This window comes from Diadema antillarum, unplaced genomic scaffold, assembly GCF_040938485.1.
Source record: "Diadema antillarum isolate AM-2024a unplaced genomic scaffold, OU_Dant_1.0 scf00000028, whole genome shotgun sequence".
Lineage (NCBI taxonomy): Eukaryota > Metazoa > Echinodermata > Echinoidea > Diadematoida > Diadematidae > Diadema > Diadema antillarum.
Genome location: NW_027270917.1, coordinates 3,619,718 through 3,637,795, shown reverse-complemented (window position 1 = coordinate 3,637,795; position 18,078 = coordinate 3,619,718). Strand labels below are relative to the sequence as shown.

The 18,078-nt window shown below is 40.2% G+C and overlaps 1 protein-coding gene across 1 annotated transcript; it reads left to right on the top strand.

Annotated features, from left to right (window-relative positions):
• Positions 1-1,850: 1,850 nt before the first annotated feature.
• On the top strand, positions 1,851-17,859 carry LOC139735907 (gamma-butyrobetaine dioxygenase-like). The gene is made up of 6 exons (XM_071646666.1): positions 1,851-2,324; positions 9,117-9,478; positions 10,344-10,449; positions 11,000-11,190; positions 16,651-16,817; positions 17,699-17,859. The coding sequence occupies exons 1-6, from the start codon at positions 1,851-1,853 to the stop codon at positions 17,857-17,859; spliced, it is 1,461 nt and encodes a 486-aa protein (XP_071502767.1).
• The last annotated feature ends 219 nt before the right edge of the window (positions 17,860-18,078 follow it).

The window sequence follows — 18,078 nt, the reverse complement described above, 5'->3', positions numbered from 1 at the left end:
TTCGACAATAATCCTATTCAAACATTCCACATTGTGATGTGCGGCCTCGATTCTTTGTTAGTCTCCCAAGGCAGTGGCTTTTGTTCGATGCTGAAATTTGTTGAATTGAGCTAAGAAATTTACGCTCGACCCGTCTTTACAAAAACATCTGTAGAATGAAAACTACTCAACCAAATCTGATGATTTTGGTGTCATTCTTCTTCTAGATGAATTCTCTACAACTCTATGTCATTCATTTTGGCATCAAAGTAATGCAAATGAGCAGATATTTGCGAAAACTCGCGTTTCCGTGAATTCTAGGCCACACTGTATATAATGTGTGTGTGTGTGTGTGTGTGAGTGTGTGTGCATACTCTATGTAGTGCAGCAGTCATATTTATCAAAATGGACATGAAAACGAAATGTGTTAGTTCTATTCATCAACAAATGCTTGTTTAAAATCATTGACCCCAATTAGTTTCAAAGACGTACAGTAAAGTATATATTGCGGTGGCCATGTTTTAAAATGGCAGCCAAAACATAGGATGCGATGGTTGTATACACGAAAAGATGTATCCATTTAAATAAATGAATCTCAAAAACATATTTTTGTTCCAGAATCATGAAGATGCATCCATTGGTTTTAAAGATATATGAATAGAATGTAGAGCGGCAGCCATGTTTAACTGGAGGGAGGCCATATTTATTAAATGGCCGCCAAAACAAAGGATGTGATGAACCTATTCACTTTCCTAAAACATCATTATATTGAAAACCTTCACCCAAAAACTATACTTTTACACTTGAATCGGGATTATATATCTTTTGAGTTCGAAGATATACAATATTCATTATCTGTTGTATGGCAGCCATATTAATTTTATTAAAATGGCCGCCAAAACGTAGGATGAAACGATTCATATTCACTTACAGTTGAATTTATCAGAATCCTTGACCCAAAAAACATATAAGTTGGTACCAGAGTCATGACCCTTTGTCCATACATTTTAAGGATATGTTATATCTAGCATGGTGGCCATATTTTTTCAAAATGGCCACCAATAAGTAGGTTGCCATGGTTTTATCCTCTCAAAAATTATTCTATTGGAATCCTTGACCCTCAAAACCTATACTTTGGTACAAGAATCACGACAATCGGACTTATAGTTTCCAAAATACACAGCATTGCTATATCACATGGCGGCCATTTTGAAAAATGGCCGCCACGGCCGCCACAGGCAGAATCAGAGTGGCTTCCATATCAGAAATGACTTGTATTGGCATCATGTACATGTGTACCAAGTATGGTGCTTTTACCATAAAGTGCATGATTCACCCTATATGTGGTCTATATCCGCTAGACTAGTAGGGTGACATTAGACCTTAGAAAGACCCCCTCCCCCACATAAAAAACCCTCCCTGCATGATCCATCAAACGTTTCCCAATAAAATGCTCAGTGAGCCATGCTTTACAGTGCTTTTTTTAATATTATGCATGAGTACATGTATATTCTGGAGAGTCACGCTTCAATCACGCAAACCCATCGTGCATGCAGAGAGGGGGAGGAACAGTTGGCATGACAACTCTCGTGTGCTGAAATGGATCACCACTACATGACTACATTCGAAGTTGAACGAAGACAAGCAGAGGCACTCTGTGAAATGAGTGGTTGCCGTAGCGCCCCCGGGTCTGTCTGAGTGTCATGCAAATTAGAATTCACCGTTACGCAATCTTGTCGGGAGACTCCACACAAGTTTTGTACGTTCTTACACCGCACCCCCGTCACTAACCGTACCGCGCCCAAACACACATATAGGAACGGAGCGAGAACAGACAATAAGCCCCTCGTAGAACAGACGTGCGTGCCAAGATGTCGATGCCTCGTAAGATTTCACTGATTTGCCACCTGCGTGAGTGTCTGTCTCGACAGAGAGTGCGACCTGGCACCAATGTCGTCACCTTGCCGCCGACATGGCGGTCATTGCTGAGAGCGACATCGGCGTGCCACATGCCTTCGAGACACGCCTCGTACTCGTCGTCGTTTGAGAACGCTGCAGCTTCCCGCGCTTTTTCCAGCCCCAGCCTGAGCGCGGAGCTGGCACACACATCCCTCTGTCTGGATGCCTTCAATCACGACGCGCCACTCACGGCGTCTTGGAATGACTACACTCCCATCGAGTGGGCATCGACCTCGGAAGATGGTCAAATGGTGTCCGTGAGATGGGTTGACGGGGAGGTGCAAGACTACCCAGCCGTCTGGCTCCGAGATAACTGTCACTGCGAGAGATGCTGCCATCACCTGACACACACTCGTAGTACCTATGTCACGGATCTCAACTTGGAAGTGAGTAATACGTCTGTAATATCCGCAGTCATTATATAAGGAAATTTGAAAAGTGTTGATAATGAAACTGTTATCCCCTCCCACACCCTAGCAGACCGTAAGTGAGTGGAGAGTAAAATGTTGCTTATAACTCAGTGGATGTAAATTAGATTCTGTAGCCAATCCCTCAACAGAATAGTTTAATAAATTTTATTCACTGCAAATAGTGTTCGAACGAAATTTCTCATCATTTTGATTTTTTTTTTCCGTAGATGGAAATTTCATTTTTGAAGAGCGCGTATTTCGGAAATCTTTTAACGAAAAAAAAAGAGAGAAAAGCTAGGACATACTTGCATTTGAACATAGAATTTGGGTTTTTTCCCCTCTTGTCTATAAAATCACTAAAGATATTTTCATAATGAATCTATCCCGAGCTGCGAGAAACTATGGGGTTCGAGTAAGCATGGTAAGCACTGGTAAGTAAGTTCTCTGGCGTAGAAAAGGGAGAAAGAAAAATCATGAATTCCAATGCAGCTGTGCATTCCTGCACGTGCACGCTCATAGTTCTGAGCGGTGGCACCCCTGGTAGACAGAAATGTCCGTCTGTCCGGAGGAGTATGATATATATATACATTGTATATATATATATAGATATATATATTTCACTTTTATGGCTCTCCACCGAACAGGAGTTGATTGAAGCCAGACATATTGTAATCTCCGCGGAACATATCCCCGACGACCAGATACAGACCGATATCTTTCTTTCGGTCAACCAGCTACCGGCCGCCCTGCCGGGTGGCACCTCCCCCTGCTCCAGCTTGTATTTTGTGGTATGAAGTATGCTAGAATTCCGATGCAGAATACAAAATGGCAGTAGCATAATTAGCGCCCGAAAGATGTATGGCAAGACTTCCCTATTATTCCCCCATCCCCACCACCACCACCACCACTACATGCCAAATTAATGTGTGTGAGTGCGTACATCTCGCACGTAGCTAAGTATAAACTAAACAATATGAGTACACTGTATATTAAAGGGCAGTGCGAGGCAAAAAGAGGGAGGGGACGTTTAATGAAGTCTTTCCAGCAATACGTGACTAAACACAATCTCTGCCAACAGATCATTTCCCCGGTCTGGTGTAGGCGTAATTTATAAGAGAAAGTGTTGCATGACACCCGAGGTGAAATATAGAGTCGTGATCTGAGGAGCTGAACACAATGTGGTAATCACAACATACATTGTATTATTGTTGTATTATTGTTGTATTATTATTGTTGTTGTTGTTTCGGTTTTAATGGCGTGCATCACTTGGGATTGAGTATTTGATATGTTAATATTGGCTGGTTAGTCTCAAGTTCATGCTGTGTAATAATAATGTCCCTGCCTCGGGTGCGCATCATCAATAAATCTGACAGAAAGTGAGTTTTGTACCTCGGAGAACTATGATGCTATGAGTGACCGGACCAGGAATAATCTTAAATGAAACACAGTTATATTCTGGCCCCCTAGCCCTAGCTACAGGTCAGAGAATGTTCTAGTTTGACTCTAGCGAGTATCTTGGTGCTGAAAGGGTGGGGGAGAAGAAGAATATATTATGATAGGAGCTGAGGGGTTTAGAAGGAGGGGGGTCACTCAAACAGAGGACAAGAGGAATGAAGTGTGACGTTGCATCAAAAATCAGTACAGGTAAAAGCTGACCAAAAGATCGGTCTGTATCTGCCATGGTCGTTGGGGATATGTTCCGCGGAGACTGCGTCTAACTTCACGGATCCCCTCCTATACGGAGGAGAGTGATAGCGTCGATGAAAATAAAAGACTCCTCCGGACAGACGGATCTTTCTGTCTACGGTTACCCCGCTTAGAGTCCCCCTGTCTAGGAGGACCTCTGGAGGATGTGCTAGATGAAAATTAGCCATTTTTATACAAACTCAGTGGGTGGTAAGACTAAGAGAAAAAGGTACAATTATCCAAAATAAAAGAAAGGAAAAAAATTATGATAAGAAGAAATAATAAAACAAAAGAAAGAAAACAGAATGGAATGGACCAGACTGGAGAAGAGTAACAATAATATCACAACTCGTTCTAGCCAGTAGAGCTGTAAAATTACATAGATTGGCTTCCAGACGGTGTGCCTGTACTTTTTTTACTTCAGAAAATGTCAACGCCCTCTAATGGCGAAAGAATCTGAATTATCACTCTGTAATAGGCCTACAGCAGAAAAGACTCTTTCAATGTGTACATTGGCAACAATGAATGCGTGTGCTTTGAATTCGAGCACCGAATCAAAATGCACTGAACTGAATACAATTTTAGGAGCAAAAAGTAGAAAAACACGCTTTAACGGAGTACTATTATATTTGAAAGATAGAAAACTTACAAGCGCAAATGCGCATTACGAGAACTATAAGTACAAGACAACATTATTAGCTTTTTTTTCGTAAAGTGTTGCCAGTAAATTCTAGTATTTCATTTGAATTTTGTGCCGAAATACAGCTTGTAATCCACATAAATGTGAAACAATTTCTTCGTCTCCAAATTTTGTCTTGGAGCTAGAACGGCGCCGAGCATGACTTCAAAGTGAAAAAAGAATGTCAGACATAACATCGCAATACTCTATAGAATCCAAATATGTAGGAAAAGCATAATTATGCAAAGGCAACATCGCATTTTGTGGAATAGACTACAGATGGGGAAAAGGTCTGGGAACCAGTGTAGGGGTTGACAAGGACAATGATTTTGCATTCGCAAAAGATAGGAAGTTATTGGACTGAAAAACATTGCCTTGACATGTTATGACTAAAATGAGCTAGGTTTCTTGTGTTTTTACCACAACCCGTCTCATGAAGGGATACGGAAACAAATAAAGACATACAGAAAGGAAATGAGGCTGGATATTGCAACATTATTTTAGGCTAGTAGCTTTCGTTCATAAAATAATGAAGGAGGAACCACATGACATCCGTTGTTACATTAAAATCCGTCATTTTCGACACAAAAAAAAAAAAGAATGAAAGGGGCGCATTAGCATCATTTTGTCAGAGTATGTTAGAATTGCCAGTGCGGGAGGAAGTAAATGTTTCCATTAATACATCGATGTATAGATGCGGTGAGTGCAGGAAGATTATTTCAACCCCGTAAACATTTGGGAACCTCGGACATATTCAAACATTAATATTTAAAGAGTCACAACAGGACAGAACAGGTTTATTTTGTCTGCTGAGAGGCAGTAAGGAGAGACCATACAACTGGGTTCCCTGGAGTATTTTAAGGCTCAAGGACAGTTTGCTCAAAGTCTTGAAACATTATTTTGTTTGTCGGAGCAGGGAGGTGAGAGGAAACCTCCCTGGTCGGAGACATCAATGCATCATCGCCACACCGACCAGCCGTACTAAAGTTTCGCTCACTTCCGGTGGGGAAGATGTGTCTTCTTTCACTATGCTGCCCCTTTGTTCCCAGCATATCCCTTTTTGCCCAGGCTATTTTGAAACTGTGAAACCCCCCATGTTCTCGCCAGTCAATCCCTGGATCGTGGCGAAAATCGGCACGCACGTTGCCCATTACGTTAGCTTTAAAGGCATCATTTACCATTTGCAGATGAAACAAAGCCCCAGATTTAGTGCTTCGAAATACATGTAGTTCTAGAATGTGAGTCTGGAATAGAAACAACCAATGTAAAAATTTGAATCAGTATACAGTAATTAATGTCAAGTATTGTTGAAATGATATGCTAAATGTGAACAATAGTTATAATAAAACTGTTTCTAGACTAAACAGTCTACACTCAGTTATGGTTTATTCAGAAAAATAGTGATATCTCGTTATATTTTAGGCTTTAATGGGGGAATTTTACATGGTAGAATGTTTTGTGATACAACTGTCCTATGCTACACATATGCATCAAAATGATGTGATATCTCGAACATTTTTTAAATCATTGTTCTCAATGGTAAACAATAGGTACCTACCTTAAAGAATGAATTTATTTTCCCCAAACAGCAGTTTTCTCCAAACTTAAAGGACAAGTTCACCTTTATAAACATAAGGATTAAGAGAATGTAGCAATATTAGTAGAACACATCATTGAAAGTTTGAGGAAAATCAGACCATCGGTTCAAAAGTTATGAATTTTTGAAGTTTTTGTGCAGTACCCGCTGGATGAAAAGACTACTGCAGTGCATGAATAACTTAGATGTCACATGCGTACAACAATATAAGGAAAATATAAAGAGAATTTCACAAAATTCCATCTTTTGAAAAAAGTACACATTCCCCTGACTCCTTACCGACAAATGTTATGGGTAATATTATTCCCCCTACCTTTAGAAAGAGGCAAGTCAAGTGCTCTTTTATTATGCGAAAAAAAGTGAAAATATGTTGAATTTTCTTTTACATTTTCTTTATACTGTTGTACGCATTATGACTCACAAGCTGTAGTAGTCTCCTCATCCAGCGGTTCCAACACAAAAAATTAAAAAATTAAAAAAAGAGATACAACCTGAATGATGGAGAGTGTGTGAGGGAGAGAAAGTGACAAAAAACGTGACGTCAAGTAAAGACAGATAGATCCATTCCAAGGACATTCATGCTTTGTATACTTATGTGAAGCCATGCAATCAATAGGCTAGGCCCTCGTGGTGTCAAACAGGGAGCGAAAAGCTGAAGTGCGGAAACCGACTGTGGGGCTTCGGTTTACAGGAGTACTCGCCTAGTAGCAGTTCTTCCTAGGTCCAACACCAGTTGGTCAAATTCTCGAATCGTTTATATACACCAATATAAGTAGTACTGTCAATAACATAATATGCGCTGTATATACAGATATTTTTGCGAATGGGACGTCACGGACATTTTCTCGAGATGTTGTTTGACACAGAGGTCTTTGAAGCCCACTATTGCCGAACGCATGGCGACATTTTCGCGCGTTGTTGAATTCGCGGTCCAACTGTGGTTCGCAAAATTCGTGAAAATTAAACCCTCGCAAAAATAACAGTTTATACAGAGTATACAAAATGAAGTGATGCACAGGACCAGGGACCTCTCTGACAGGACAGAGTGGATCAGTGAGAATTGGATGCACGAAATCCACGAGGGCAGCAAGTTTGTTTTAGACACTTTCCAAAGTTAAACGACAGCATCCAATTCTCACTGATCCACGAAACAGGCCTGTGCATTATTCGTTTTATGAAATGGGCCTGTAAATAAATGAAATTCAACTTTTTTCCCCCGTCATGCGTCCGGTATACCTACGACACTATACAATGCTTGAGCTATACGTTCGGATTTTACCGGACGCATGGCCATGCATGCTCCGGACGCTTGGGCTCACTGTGAATCAGTAAAAATCAATGCATGATGATTGGCCATCATGATTGCAGAGATTCTAAAGCCCGTTTATATAATCAGGTAGTATAATTACCATTTGGTCGAACTATCACTTCGTCTTTAGTTATGTCTACTGTGGATGATTAATTATCCTTTCGCCGAATAGCCTATTGGTTCAATTGCCACATCGTCTATTATAGTCCATAGTGAGCCTAATGTGTACTGGGTCTATTTCCATTTCGTCTATTTCCGACAGGTCTATAATACCTGTCTAATTTCCATCTGATCTATACAAGCTACTTCAACTCATTGATCACAAATTCGGTAGGGGAAAAACCCAAATTGTAAATTTTATTGACAAAACCAATATCGATGTTCCATTTAATTCACACTAAAGACCTAGAAATCAATTATCATGATGGTGTTTCATAATAGGCATATTAATCAATGTTATTGCCGTCTTATAAAAATAATCAATAGTTGTATCAATCCTATACATTAGCTTTAACGTGTGAAGATAATTTGCGACATAAAATTAAAACTACAACTATATAAGGGAGCGAGCGTATAATATTGGTTGCGCCAAAATAATAAAGGACGATATGACGTCTTCAAATCAGTCCTCACAAGCTGCACAAGGCTTAAAGGGTAAGTTCAGCTTCATAGGCATGTGGACTGAGTGAATGCAGCAATATTAGCAGAACACATCAGTGAGAGTTTGGGGGAAATCACAATCCGTTCAAAAGTCAGCAATTTTTGAAGTTTCTACCCAGTCACTGCAGGATGAGAAAACTACCATAGTTTGTGATGATGTCACATGTGTAAAAAGATATAAAGAAAATGCAAAGAAAATTCAACATATTTTCACTTTTCTCACATAATAAAAGAACACTTGACTTGCCTCTTTCAGAAGGCAGGGAAACCCTTAATATACGTCAGAGACAAGTCGAGGAAAATAATTGAATGTGCACTTTTTTCAAAAAATAAAATTTTGGAAAATCTTTGTATTTTCCTTATGGCGTTCTACGCATGTGTCATTTTACACAGTAATAACCTTCTCGTCCAGCGGTGACTGTACAGAAACTTCAAGAACTCATAACTTATGAACGGATTGCCCTATTTCCCCCCAACTTTCACTTTTGTGTTCTACTAATATTACTGCATTCACTCAATCCACAATGTATATGAAGATGGACTTGTCCTTTAGCTGAATTAATTTCTAACTAAAATATTTCATTGCTTTTCATATCTCTATGTATAGTTAATGCTGTAATCAACGAGCATCAAAACGACGAATTAGGACTGAAGGAGTCAGTTATAGTTACTAGATCATTTAGCAAAAACACTATAAAACAAATAGTCGTGTGCAAACCGACAGAAGCGTGTGGTGCTGGCATCATCTTGATTATGTCAGCAGAAGGCATAATTATAAACGTTCCAGTAAACTAATATATGGTTTCTATTTTGATATTTTTCAATGTTCTTTGTAGACGGAAGTGAAGTCTGCATCGGTGATGGAGGGCGGTCAAGTTCTGTCCGTGATCTGGAGCGACACCCACCTGGGAGACTTCCCTGCCAACTGGCTTCGCGGACATCGCTTCGACGCGTCCTCTCCCGACCCCATCGAAGGCGCCCAGCGCGTCCTCTGGGGATCCGACGTCATGGACGTCAGCGACTTCAGGACCTTCGACTTCCAGGAGGTGATGGAGAGCGACGACGCCCTCTACCAGTGGCTCCGACTCCTGCACGACTTCGGCATCGGGATCCTGAAGAACGCCCCCAAGAAGCAAGGACAGCAAGTTGTTCTGCAGAACAGACTCGGCTACGAGTCCCCGGCGCCGTCTTCCTCTGGGTGAGTGTCTCTATTATGAACATACAAGTTTTTAAAGAGAATCAAGTTGACTAGAGAGCAGCTCTGCACCATGTAAAATTAGATTTTGATAGGTATAACGGAGTACTAAAACCAAAATGATTGATGTCTTTTTTAATCGTGGCTATATACTAAAACAGTGAACAATCGTTTTTATTTACGTCGATGAAATGGCAATTTGTCATTCAGCTTCAACAAAAAATTACTCGACGCCGCAAGAATACATTTCATTTGACTCGGCTACCATTTTGCAGAGTAGGCCTACCCGCAAATAAAGGATTAGAAGTAGCACTGGCTGTCGGGCTGAAGCTATTGGATACAACCCACGGTCTAGTAATCAGGAGATCGTTTGTTTGAGTTCGACCCGAGTATTGATATTTTGCTACCTTTATTTTTCAATGGCTATACCAACAAAATACTGAATAATCGGTACTTATTTACGTCGATCAAGGGCAATTTGTCAATCAGTTGTGACGTTACCAACTCACATATTCTATGCTACGGGTGTGCACAAAGCTCATGTGTATGTTCGATTATCAAGCAACTGTAAAAAACTTCTTCCCTGAAAAAGCCAGCTAGATGCATGCACCGCAACAAATATATTGAGTTGATAAACCACACTAACAGAAAAAAAAGAAGGAAAAAGCAGAATTTATTGAAGATTATTTTTTGTGTGATGGCAGACGGGCATGCAGAATGATGTCATAATTAAAATTTCATCTCTGATACTTGGCATATGAGTGCTATGCCTGTACTCTATCCCGAAACATTCAGAGCGCGCGCAAGTACACACTGACACGCACCCACACATAGCACACCAATCTCCTCTGTTTTCCACTCGTTGCAGAATTCTAAACCAAGCCAAGCTCCACCTGAAGAAGAACCATCCACTGTACACCGAGAAGGGCCTACAGCTCCACACCGACTTGGCGTACTACACACAACCCCGTGGAGTGAGTATCTTGGCAAACTTTGGAACGTTCACAACATTTTCGGTGGATCCCTGTGTGGTAGATCGCAGCCATTAGCTGGAGAATTCTATGTAAAGGTTTAGGGAGTTACATGAATGTAAGAAAAGATGCAAACTTCTTGCTTCCTTTTCTTTCTCCATCAATCCTTGGGCAAATTTTCCTTTTAGATTTTGAATATACATGTGGTTTTTAAGATCATTTTTCATGGAGTACGAGACGAGATAGTTCTAGATGTTCCACGACAGGTGTGTTTCTTGATGCCAAGATGGGTGCTTGTGGAATGGAGTGGAGAAGCTGTACGGGCGAAGCGGTACCCGGATCATGCTTGGAACTGGCTATCGTTTCACCCTGGACATGGCGGATCTTGTGAGAGCTAGCAGCATCTTTTGATTCCCCGAATTTTGTGTATTTTTCTCAGGTGTTTTTTTTTCTTTTTTGAAACTTTTTTTGAGACTTTTTGTTTTCCTTGCTTTGCAAGTAGACTGTAGCGAATCTGTGATATATATCTTTCAGCCTCGTCTTGCCTCCACAGTTTCAACTCTTTCACTGTATTCAACAAGTTTCCGGTTCCGGGGGAGACAGTCTACTGGTCGATGGATTCAAAGCCGCCGAAGACCTCAGGTCAACCAGTCCAGAAGCCTTCAAGATTTTGACTTCAGTCCCCTGGGAGTATAAGCTCGCATTTGAAAATAACTATCACGTCGCTCGGCACAACTCCATCAGGTAGTTTTCCATTAAACCCCAAAATGAACGCTACTCACAGAACTCTTTAGCTGGAAGAGAAATGCTCACGCGCATCCGCATTTTTTTTTTTCCCTGCTTGCGCGCGCGCGCGCGGGTGGAGTGGTCCGTGGCGTGCCTCGATCCCGTCCATGGGAGATATACGGGGTGCACGCGCGAGTCATATCTTACCCTGCTTTAGTATCCTCGTATGCGGCTCTATAAAGCACGTGACCAGATTTCTCTTCCACTGATGGGAGTTTATTGGCGCATTAATATATAGGTTCAGGGTAAGACTAGACACTTCACCTGTTTGACATCACTGGTATTCCTCCGCCCTCAAAAGATGTTGGAAGGTATAATTACATTCAGTATCTAATGTGACTACTTTAACATAGCACTATCTCCGTCAACCATTTTGTGATTAATTTTATGTTACAACTTCCGAAAAAGTAAGTTGATCCCTAAGTAAAAGGTCCCATTTTGTTTTCATCCAAACAACGTATTGTCATTATTAAAGGGGAATTCTGGACCAGTTACAAAACTGAAAATTTGATCGAAATGGGATGAAAATTGGGGACGTTATGAAATTGTGAAATTTCGCTTATATTCACAGAACAGTTTTTGAACAGTCAATGTGAATATGCAAATAGGAATCTGATGTCATCGCCTCACACCTTGCCATATAGTTCGTACATGAAGTGTCAAAATTTCTAGTTTTATGCTCAAACGCAATTATGCCCCTATCTCAACTCCTGATATTTCTGGCTGATCAGTAATTTATGATTATAACTCTGCAACCAGGAATAACATTATGCTTTACGCGTTTATAGCGGAAAATTAGATTGTCATCACTTTTTTATTTGGTACACGATCAATGGAAAACTTGTGAGGTGATGAAATCAGCTCGCTCAGTTGCCTATGAGCATGGCCGGCGCCACGTTTTTAAAAGTGGGGCCCACTTTCGGGTTTCATCAGCTAAGCAACTTGTGGTGCCACTTCCGGGTTTCTTCAGCTGACAAGCAAAAAAAAAAAAATCTTCAGCGCAAGAACAGGCCTTACCGCACTCACTCTTCAAGGTTTTCATTCTATTTCTAGTGTGTTACTTCCGGGTAAGAAAAAAGTGGGGGCCCAAAATGGTGACACCCTATGTATGTGCAAAAAAAGTCGGGGGTGCCCCCCCCCCCCCCCCCTCCCCTCCGGTTCCGTCGGGCATGATTAGTATCAACGTTTCTTGGGCAACGTTTCAAAAACTGTTTTGCAAAAATTAGGAAATCTTCGAGATTTCATTACTTCCTTGCTTTTGATCCGATTTGATCAATTTTTTACTATTGTGCTTGTAAAATTTTCATCTTTCTTTTCAGACTAACTTTCAACTGGTCAAGAATTTCTCCTTTGTAGTGCACTTCCACGATATACTCAAGGTGGCTGTAATATGAGGATAAAATCAGAATGGTATAGGGGTTCCATTAAGACTGGACCTGAAATAAGTAGGCCTACATTCACGGAATTATTAAAGTTTCTCATCTTTTTATGCGAACAATACAATTTTAAGTTAATCAAATTTAAAGAAGTGATGATGTCATCACGACATCATATTTTATCATTGGACTGATCATGAATCTTCAACAGATTTCATTATTTTTTCATGACGTGAATTTCATGTGGAAAAAGACTTATCTTTCGCATCAAATTATCTTGTAGCGTAATTTAGCTAGCAACGATGACGTTAACAAGGGAAGAGTTTGTGGTTTGCTAGATCATCTACCAAAAGCGTGCGTGCTTCAACGATATTTTGTGTATACAAACCAACGAGAGAAGGTATGAAGTGATTATTATTATAGTGCCCCACGTGAGTTCAAAATATCACGTGATGAATTTGAAGAGTTACTGCAAAACGAGCTAAATCCGTTCTTCTTATAAGTTGAGATATTTGTGATTGCAGGTGCTAACAACCAAAGAAAATAAAATGCGCGATATTTTTAATCATACCTTCTATATTCCTTGTTATGTTACAAGTGAGGTATTACTGGAAATGTTTTATTTTGCTCTATCTGATGATGGACTTACATTGAAATGTTTAAAAGTGGCGCTTGGCTCATTTTGCATCTATTGTACCAATTTGCGTTTACATTAAAAGAGAAAAATAGACCGCCTCGGTACCGTAATACTTTTTGGTGTAACAGGAGTCTAGGTCCAATTTTCATGGAATCTCTCGACCATTTCTGTCCTTATATTGATTTTGCTCTGAGAATGAAAGCCAGCCGTGTTGTGGAATTGCGCTAGAAGTCATAAATATGACGTTCCTAATACGATTCTTTCTCTTTTTCTTCCCACTTTCTCCTCCGTACGTCTCCAGATTTTCTGGGGGTTTTTTTGGTAGCTTGTTTTTGTTTTGTTTTGTTTTTTGTTTGTTTGTTGTTGTTGTTGTTGTTGTTTTGGTTTTGTTTTTGTTTTTGTTTTTGTTTTTGTTTTTTTTTTTTGGGGGGGGGGGGTGGGGGTTAGGGTTCATGAATCATTGATACGATTGGCCGTGATCGGTAATTCCACGTTTGAGAATTCCATAGAGGTGCAATTTACTTTGTTGCTGTTGTTCTTAAAGGACAAGTTCACCTTCATAAACATAAGGATTGAGAGAATGCAACAATATTAGTAGAACACATCAGTGAAAGTTTGAGGAAAATTGGACAATCGATGCAAAAGTTATGAATTTTTAAAATTTTTGTGTTGGAACCGCTGGCTGAGGAGACTACTAAAGCTTGTGAGTCATATGCGTACAACAGTATAAGGAAAATATAAAGAAAATTCAACATATTTTCACTTTTTTCGCATAATAAAAGAGCACTTGACTTGCCTCTTTCTAAAGGCAGGGGGAATAATATTACCCATAACATTTGTCGGTGACGAGTCGGGGGAATGTGTACTTTTTTCATAAGATGAAATTTTGTGAAATTCTCTTTATATTTTCCTTATATTGTTGTACGCATGTGACATCTAAGTTTTTCACAAACTACAGTAGTCTTCTCATCCAGCGGTTACTGCACAAAAACTTCAAAAATTCATGACTTTTGAACGGATTGTCCGATTTTCCTCAAACTTTCAATGATGTGTTCTACTAATATTGCTACATTCTCTCAATCCTTATGTTTATGAAGGTGAACTTGTCCTTTAATTCTGCGTCCGGGAAGTGTAGGGAGTTGGAATTTGTCTCTCTGTTAAAAAAACAACAACAAACAAACAAACACTAGCTGTACAACGAAGAAGATTAAAAATCACTATGTAGTAATAAAGTTGTCAAATATGTTTTGTCCCCCAACCGCACAATAGCTGACATGATTTCTCATTAATACATTAATACACTAAAATGTACCGGAGGCCAACATGTTTTTGGTGTTGTTAGTATTTTTGTTTCTCCAGTCTTTCAAGAACTAAAGCAAAATTTCCGTCAAACTCATAAATGCAACAGATCACAACACATAGCTTCAGTGAACCAGCTTGAAAAGCCTGCACAAGACTGTAAAACACAAAATGATCAAATAAAGAGTACGTAATGCAACTGTATGGATACTCGATCATAACAAAATAGATTTTGAAAACTGAGAAAATAGTCAAATAGTAAATCTAACACTCGTTGAATTTACCAATTAATTTTTAGCTAAAAATAATGAAACAGTAGATCCAACAGCTTGAGTGTTAAATTCAACATTTAAAGTAGGTTGGAACAAGATTTTAAATGTGGATTTACTACTTCAGTTTTTATATAGAGTGAACGGTTGTATTAAGATGCGTGATTACTCTGCCCGTTCAGCGGATGCCTGTCATCATTCATACATTTTGAGCAATTTTTCTTTTTCAGTAGGCCTTTTTTTTTTGGGGGGGGGGGGGGGGGAGGGGGGTTTGACGATTATGATAGATGGCAAACCTAGAACCGATATTGGCCAGAAATCAGTCGGCAAAGGTTTGTCGAACATACGACAACAGACAGCAAATCATCTATCGCCGACCGGTTGCCGCGTCACTTTGCAGAACCATGCAGGCTGTCTGACGGCTTTCTTTCATGTTCATCCGAGCGCGCAGCTGTTATCTGGCCCTTTGTGTTGGGGATGATTCACCGTAGACAGCTCATGGCAAAAAGAGCTATGCATTTCTAGGCCGTCGAGTGTTTTACGAGCAGAGTCAGCCAATCAGTAGACAGAGACTGTAACCCAAAGGCGAATTGCCGATTAAATATTGTTTTCAATTACTCCCGCAACAGTTTTATCTGACAAAAAGAAAAAAAAAATAGAAAAAAATCATTGGCATACAACCATTAGGCATACAACTCACCAACGTACTCCCGCCCACACAAAGCAGTCGGGGGAGGGGGTGGAATAGGAATCTCTATACTGGTGATATGGATCATGATCATGTGATTGGCTGAGAAGCTATCATGTGACCAATCTTTTTTCTTTTTCTTTTTTTTCGGGGGGGGGGGGGAGGGGCAAAAGCCCAAAATTACTTTGCACCGGGCATGAGCATATACTCAGTGTTTCGTATATTTCTTATGTCCGATTTTCATTAAAAAAAATACCATTCTTTCCGTCCGATTTTCCCAGTAGAGTCAGCTCAGCATGGTGCGGGATTTTACTTCAAACAATGAAAAAGAAACTCACGTTAAAGCTCGTTATTAAGAACCTGTCATAATGTGTGTTATTCTAATCTGTGGAAACTTTTAACTACAACTCTTTGCTTTCAACATCTTGCGCGCATTTACCTATATTCATGGAATACAAAATAATTGTGTAATGAGGCAGATAAATTCCACCCCAGCACCTCCTTTGATCCTCCACTTGTTTGCGATGTCGGGAGTCGGTTTCCAAGAGAGTCCCCAGGTTGTATGATTTCATGATTGAATGTGAAATCTAATCAATTTAATCAAACAGACGAACAGAAATCTGGAGACGTACGATAATCATAAGTAGCCGTATTAGAATTAAGGAGTGCCCTCCGATTTAGTCATAAATGTACAACCATTATTCTGCTTTTGTTTAGTTTATCTGTGAATCAGGTTATGCCGCTTTGATTTTATATTCAGCAACAATGAGTGATCCTATACTGGCAGTGCTGAGGGACAGGTGCGGTCTCTCGTGCGTGTACACCCATCGGACGAATGACCCGACAGGTGGACTGATATGAAGATGGTCTGACGAGACATCACGTGTTCTTTTCTTTTCTTTGATTCTTAGTAGGAAAAATATATAAAAACAAAGACAAAATCCGTTCTTTACAGCCATAGATCTGTCTGTGCAGCTTGCACACCCAAGCGCACAAACTTCTCTGAGACTTCCTGCACTTGGAATTCTCGCCACGTACTCTTTCTTGAATCGACACGGACGTTGACCTTTAATGGAAGTGATGGATGGGGGGGATCTTCGAACAATAATGACCATCACACTTCTTTGAAAATTGTCATTATCCATGCAGCATTGACGAGAGCGGGAGCGTGTACAAAATAGTGGTCAATGACATCTGCCGGACCTCGATGCTACGGATGGCGGCGAGCGATGTCCACAAGGCCTACTCAGCGCTGAAGGAGTTTAACACGGCTCTCTACGACCCGGCCAATCTGTTTCGCTACAAGCTAGAAGCAGGTACCAACCACGATCGTATAGATCCAGAAAGTTCTTCATCGTCAAGACAATGCAATTATGACATTGTACATGTAGAATATACTCCATCTGTTATGATCATTGCTAATTATAACTTCTAATTGGTGGTTTGCCGGATCGTCAGTGCATTCCTTTCAATGACAGTAGTTTGATTTTTGTCACCATCGTTTTCAGAAAAGATCTATTTGTTAGAATTGAAGTATAGTACAATGCTAATGAAGTGACATTCCATACGATTTACATAATTCTACATCATGTATACAGTATAGTGCATAAATATCGATAGTACATTTGTACCATGAGATTGGAATTTATTGCGGTCCCTGTGCAGATAAACAGTATACTAAAAATCCAAAACATAATACAAAATATGTACACTGAACAAGGATGACGACATAGGAGCATCGCATTATTTCAGTAATGTAAAAATGTAATTTCATTATAATACCACTTGTTCAACAAGTCCAAGAATTTAAGCATGCTTTCTTCCTTCGTTATGCTTTCGTGCGCACCTGATCTTGTATTCTAATGTGAAGCTGCTATTTTATCTGCATCTTCCTCGTTCATTTTGATGTGTTATAAGTTTTGAAAACATTCTTGTTATCTTCACCCCGAACGCTATAGATTCTGAAACATGTGTGCCGAGCATAACCAATTTATAAGTGTTATTGCAGAAGTCTAAAAATCTTCCGGAAGTTTCCTTTAATCAGTTGACACGGTTGACATGCCTGTTACAATGTATCGATAGGTTGCTCTTTCCAACCCCTCGTCACCTCCGATTTTGTTTTTCTGCCGACCTATTTGTGCTCTCCTTCTTGATCTTCACCCCCCCCCCCCCTCCTCCTCCTCTTTATCTTCCTCAGGGGACATTCTCGCCTTCCACAACCACAGAGTGCTCCACGGCCGACTCGGCTTCAGTCTTCAGGCGGAAACCCAGCGCCATCTTGAGACATGCTACTCCGACTGGGAGGTCGTGTCAGCGCGCATGCGCCAGCTGGCCAAGCGGAAGTTGCTGAACCCTTGAGGGTATAGAGAGGGAATCCCAATGTTATGGATTGACAGATCCAAAGTGTAAAGGCAGGTCAACGGAGCTTCCTAACTTTTTTGTGTCATTTTATTTCAATGCGTCATAAAGTTTTGATCCTGTATAGTGTGAAGGCATTTTTGTTTGCTTGCCGTTTTCTTTTAGCGTGACCTTGATGAAAACTGAAAGAATGTGAAAATCATTCGGAAATGTACGCCA